The sequence below is a fragment of the Trametes versicolor genome, assembly GCF_000271585.1.
Source record: "Trametes versicolor FP-101664 SS1 unplaced genomic scaffold TRAVEscaffold_16, whole genome shotgun sequence".
Lineage (NCBI taxonomy): Eukaryota > Fungi > Basidiomycota > Agaricomycetes > Polyporales > Polyporaceae > Trametes > Trametes versicolor.
In genome coordinates this window covers 447,216-453,215 of record NW_007360336.1, presented here as the reverse complement: position 1 = coordinate 453,215, position 6,000 = coordinate 447,216, and the positions used below count along the sequence as shown (strand labels likewise).

At 55.0% G+C, this 6,000-nt stretch overlaps 2 protein-coding genes across 2 annotated transcripts; one reads left to right on the top strand and one right to left on the bottom strand.

Annotated features, from left to right (window-relative positions):
- Positions 1 to 750, top strand: TRAVEDRAFT_24903 (uncharacterized protein; the record flags this gene model as incomplete). Its single annotated transcript, XM_008047024.1, has 2 exons — positions 1 to 411; positions 682 to 750. 2 exons carry the CDS (start codon positions 1 to 3, stop codon positions 748 to 750), a joined length of 480 nt encoding a protein of 159 aa, XP_008045215.1.
- Positions 751 to 4,235: 3,485 nt separating this feature from the next.
- Positions 4,236 to 5,903, bottom strand: TRAVEDRAFT_54266 (uncharacterized protein; the record flags this gene model as incomplete). The annotated part of the gene is made up of 10 exons (XM_008047191.1): positions 4,236 to 4,278; positions 4,346 to 4,389; positions 4,474 to 4,488; positions 4,543 to 4,613; positions 4,684 to 4,760; positions 4,823 to 5,085; positions 5,141 to 5,326; positions 5,384 to 5,531; positions 5,586 to 5,731; positions 5,781 to 5,903. 10 exons carry the CDS (start codon positions 5,901 to 5,903, stop codon positions 4,236 to 4,238), a joined length of 1,116 nt encoding a protein of 371 aa, XP_008045382.1.
- Positions 5,904 to 6,000: the final 97 nt, after the last annotated feature.

The following is a 6,000-nucleotide window of genomic DNA, read 5'->3' as shown; positions in this document are numbered from 1 at the left end:
ATGCGCGAGGGTGTGTTCACGAACGAGGCGGACGCGAGGGGCGCGAACGTTGGGCGCATGTCGCGGTGGCTCGGGAGCACGCCCGCGCGCCAAAACATGATCGAGCGCTTCGCCCCGAGGCCGAGGAGCATGTTGAGGCAGCCGCGCGCGAAGAGGGAGAAGGCGGCGACGAGCGTGAAGTTGTCGACGTGGTGCGAGAGCACGAGGCACTGGAAGATTCCGAGCGCGCCGAGGCTGGAGGTGGGCCCGAGCACGGGGAAGAAGCGGTCGAAGAAGGCGGCGGGCCAACCGATCTCAGAGAGGACGAGCACGACGACTTGGAAGATGATGAACAAGCGGTTGACGACCGCCCAGAAGACGCGCGCGGGTTGGTTTGGGACCGTGCTCCCTCTGTGGCGGCAGGTCAGAACGGTGAGTGGAAGGGGGCGAGAGAGGTACCGAACTGACGCAGCACTGCGAGCATGTCCACATCCCTAGAGATAGCGACAACCACCTCAGCATTTGTGGCCAATTCAGTCGTAACAAGAGTGATTGCATACCAAAAATGCCCATTCCAGGGACGTCTGAGGCGGTGATGCATAACTGTCAGCTTGCCCAAAAGACTAGACTCGGCACATCCGAGACCGGGAAATCTGTACTGTATGTTTGATTTGTGTTCATCCGCGGACAAAAGTCTTGTAGAGACAAGGTAGGGCCTTTCTCAAGGAGCTCGTCGCATTTTTTGAACACAGTTTCGAGAGCGGGTGGTGAGAACAGGAAGGACGCGCCAGTAGACGCCAGTACGAAAGGTCGCGTAGGCGCGCAGAGACGCGTTGTTGATGGACCAAATAAAGCCATGCGAGTCCTCCCATCGGAGTCGGCGCGGCTTGCCCGAACCTCTCTCTCCCGAATCCCGGCTGCACATCGTTCCTCCCTGCCTCCTCCACGCAGTACTTGTTCGTCTCAGGCTGTGCTCTTCGGTTATCCTCAGCTATTTCCTACAGGCTTTGTACCCGTACTCGTTCCGTTCTTCCTTGGTGCAGATCTCTTGTCCGCCGTCTTCCGAACATCGCTGCTCTTTCTCTGTTCCACTCGCCTTGTACACCGCAACGCGCATGCAACGATCGTACACGCGTCCCTTTCTCTGTCGTTTGCTGATGTGCCTCCCGCTATCCTACCTTCCCTAGCCCCTCCACGACTTGCCCACTGCACTGGAGGGCTGAGGCTCTCGGCAAACGACCCCAGCACCATCTGCGCGCGCACGGCTTTGGGCACTCTTCTGCAGGGTGCACGCCCGCAGATTTCGCGACACGCACAAGGAAAATCATCATGGTGCGACTGATATGACACAGCAGAGAATTATCATGTCACCATTTGGCATCCAGGGCGCCAACGACCACTCGAAAATGTCCCGGCCTCCTTCCGCAATCCCGCTTGCTCGCTCCGGTGAGCTCTTTCTGGTGATGCAGGTGCCATAGCGTCAACTTGATGGGTAAGTTTTTAGGCCGTCTGGATTCCAAGCGCAATGAACATAGAATTTTCTAACATCGTTCTTGCGCTGACCTCAGTGTTCAACATTTAAACCGCCTCTAATGGAATCCCTTAATTGGCTAAGACGACTCCTGCGCTGTACAACGTCGCGCTACTCCACACGTCGCGCCGCGCCGGGCGAGTGGTGGCCGTCCCCCTGGACATGTCATCGAGACTCTGCTGCTGCCCCATGCCAATGAAACTATGCACATCTACGAACCAGGGATCGTTTATCTGGTGAGTACAGGCCCGCTACGAACATAGGAAACCCTTGATTTTTCGCATTTATGTATAGACTCGTCAAAACACGCATCGCCAGCGGCGCTCGTATACCCCCCTGCGCCCTCTAATCAACCCCAGGCGACGCCCCTCTCAGCATTTGTGTGCGCACGGCCGTTGCGAATGTCTATGCCGCCGTGTGGGTCTGCTTGGGAACCAATCTGGGAGCGCGTCCGAGACCGAGACCGAGACCCTGCGCTGCACTGCGTGGAGGCCTACCACACGTGCGTTACGATGTCTTAACACCCACGAGCGCACCTTGTACATATCGCGTGGCAGAAGTCTCCGCACCGCCACCCCGAGGGACGGCGTCCCATGCTGTACCAGGCGACGCAACAGACATATCGCCGCACTACTGTCTGTGCGGTCAGCGTATCTCACAAATCTCAGCATGAGCCCCGTCTGCGCCCGGGGTGAATGCGTCGCGTTCAAGCGTTGCGTGGGGTGGGCAGAGAGGTCACGGTCAAGAACAATGTATGAGCGGGCTGCAGCGTCAGGATGACACCGGGAGCGGAGACGTTCTCAAGGCATACTGTTGTCGTGAACGGTCGCCAGCGGCTGAAGCCTACTATGTATCGCTAGGCAAGGATCTCCGCTATAACCGGGACTGTACAGTGCGCACCGGACGTACCGCGAGTCAGTATGCTCGTCTGCAATCTCGAGTAGTACGTGTCCATGTACTGCCAGACTCCGCGTGACACGGTCTGCTCGGCCCGGCTCCAAGGGGAGTAAATACAGCGGGAGGCAGCAACAGAAACGCCGGACGCATCATGATATGATACATACTTCTACAACGTCAAGACGTGCCCACTCCACCCGTGACCTCGTACTTTTCTGCGGTGTGATATTATTCCGTACCCTCATACTCCGTGCCGTCCGTCGTGTCCTGATAGTCCGAATTCACAGAATCAACGTTTTGTGACCGGGCGTTGTTGCTGGCATTTGTTTCGAGCTTGAGATAGCCGGTGTCAGACCTTCCGATGTTTTCCTCATCCCGATTGCCGTACGTTGCAAAGATGTCTGCGCGGGCATCCCCTAAGTCGCTAGTATCGTCTTCGGTAGGTGAGGGTAAGCTGTCTTGGAAAGCCCTGAATACTGATAGCTCGTCCTCGGGGAGCTCCAGAATCTCGGTGACCATTCTGGTATGATAAGCAGTGTTAGCACGATACCCGACAAATAGACTCCAAATCGACAGCGATGCGTACTTCGTTTGTGTGGTGAAGACAAGGTCCTTAAGTATTTGTCTCGAAGTGAACAGCGGGGCTTCAGCGCCTGCTCGAATGAACTCAAACTGTGGCGCAGTGGGATTGAAGACAATATCCGCCGGAACGGAGGTGGGGTACTTCTCGGATGACCAGAAGCCACATGGAATAGTGTAGCCCCGAGCAGAGCTGTCGCCGTTGTCGAATTGCGACACGAAGAACCAAAGTGCCGGGGCTGCCTTGCCAACTGCGTGTGGGGTCATTGCGATGGTAGTCTCAGTGTAATAGGTCCGGTGTGTGGCTAGACGTCGCTATCAGCCGCAGAAATACAGACAGGCGAAGTGGGGTCACCTATGCCGATGTGCGTGTAGTGTCCTACTATAGATCGCTCGGGCAGCGAACGCATCATCCACGAGGCTGCGTCTAGCCCGTCCAACGCGTGTACATGCTGTAGAAAAAGCAGCGTCGTGTTCGCGGGAATGCAGGAGAACTGGTATCTGAGGAGTAAGTTCAGATGATTGTGATCTGTGTTCGACCCGCTCATATTGAGCATCTCACCTCTTCCATCTTGTCCGATCCCAGCCCGTGCCTATGTCTACGTCTACTCGCATTTCACCATGGTCCGATTGCGGGATGTTGAACCATTGAGCCATGCTCAACCTCTGCTCGAAATCACGGTAATCTTCGCCCCGGTGAGATGGCTGCTTGAATAGATCTAAGGGTGTATGTGGAAGTAACTCACCTTTCTTAGGAGCGGGGAGTACCATCGGTACTCTTTGCACTGTTGTAGCAACCCCAAATCCACGATTCGACGCAGATAGAGACACCCAACGTTCGAAACAGGCGTCATGTCCCATCCACACCCCAAGTGAATACCGTGGACCATCCACGACCTGTTCCCAATATCGCCGCCATAGACTGCTTGGGATGAAGCCATGATACGGTCCCACGAAGCTCAGAGCCTGCGATAACCAACACTGCACCATAACGTCTAGGCGTCCACATTCGATGGCACGAAGATCTCAAGCGGAAGTCAATAATCACACTTCCAAGTTATGAGTTACGGGGAGTACCGTCTTCTATGCGCATCCTACTGGTGTACGCAGCTGAAACGTCTATTTTCTGGTTATAGGTATACTGAGGGTAAGATCAGGCAATAGGTATTGGCACTCACCAGAGCGATCGTGCTCCCAACTGCGAAGGGATTTCGTGCCCATTTGATACGGCCTCCATGGTAGTGGTCAATCACGAGGTCGTCCACTCCGAAGGCATGATCTGTACTGATATCCTGAAGAAGCACACATGTAGGTAATAAGTCAGTCGACGAAACAAACTTGGCCGCGGATCCATCGTACCCGATGTCGGTATGTTGGACTTGATTGACGATGTTCCATCGTTTCTAAGCGATCAACAGCCATCTGGCAAGGAAACATGAGCATCTGACTGCGTCCACTGATCAGTGGCTCAATCAATATGGACGCACACATATCTCCACCCTCTATATGAAGTCCGTCAACGTGATAGAAGTATGAGGGATGTCGAGACTGCGCACCATCTTCAGGAACGCTCGCAACTTGTCGGTTCCACGCAAGGCATCTATATATTCCGTGCACGGAAGATAGTCTATTCAGGAGTTGTTTATTCGGGCCCGGGGAAGCAGAAAGCAGAGCGTGTGCAAGATCCGCTTGCGTACCTTCTGTCACGATGTATGCAGCCTCGCCTGGACTACCTGGACGGGAGTATCCTAATACAGTCAAAACGTACGGATGGCTATGGGCACGGTAGTAAGAGATGCACAGCCCAGCCTGCCATGTCAGGCGACCACAACGTACCATATTTGCTTAGCGGATTTGAGAGCTACCACGAATCGCTGGTCGTCGTGGCTGGGATATGTGTATACCACAACCTGCGTTCCGGACATTTCGCCGGCGGCTTTCAACATCGCGCGGTACCTGAAGACACGTCCGATCCGTGGCTGAGCAGTTGCTTGAACGAGGACGGGTTCGCCTCCGTGCTGCGTAGCCATATGACGTAGCTTGTCCGGGTCGACGATGGGCTGCAGAAATGCGAGATTTTCGCGAGCAAAGAGCCGGAACTACCACGCCAGTTACTAACAGGCGCAGCAATAGTACGTGGAATCGAATGCTTACATTTCCATCGAATGACGCGTTCCCTTCGACACGATACGCAAGGTTTGAAAGGCCAGTGCGGATCGCTCTGGTATCTCCAAGGACAACTTCTCCAACACGTGCCGAGTCGTCGATGTGTTGCAGCATCCGGAGGTTCCCGCTCGTCAGTGTGTCCATGCTCTGGTCAATGGAGAGCGCAGCCTGGATCTAACAGCAATATTGACATCAGTGAGATTGAGCGCAAGGGGGCCGCTCGATTTGTACCATGAAAGTGCGGAAGGAGTCCTCAAGTTTCATGGTCAGTGTCTTAACCTCGTCGGCGATCTTCCTGTGCTTGACCATGAGTAGAAGACGCTTCCGCTTTCCTCTTCGTAGGCAGCGGTCGATCAAGTTCTCGATATCTTGCAAGTGCCTTGCGTCGGATCCATTATGCTAACATCCAGAGCTCGATTCCGACCTCACTCACTGAAGCAAAGCCGTGACATGCTCTTTTACCCCTGTGTCCGAGCCACTACCGGTCTGGAGCTGTTGGTATGTCGCCAGAATGATAGTTGCGGCACGCTCGGCGAGAGCTCGGCAGTCATCTTGAGTGTCTTCGATCTCCTGGATGAACTGCAGGTTACTACACAGCGATAATCAGAGGCTCCCAAAACATGCTGACCTTCGCCTTTTTCGCGATACTGAGTGCGCATTCGAGGGCGGAGCTGAGCCCCGGGATGGGAATTTCGGCTGTTGCGAGCTTTGCTATTTCAAGCGCCTTGATCGATGCGTCGAGGAGCTTCATGACGGACAAACGGATCCGGGATTCAGAGTCCGAGCGAGATGGGGATGCTAGTTCAGTAGCGGCGAGAGGAGGATACCTGCTACCTGCCGGCGCGCAG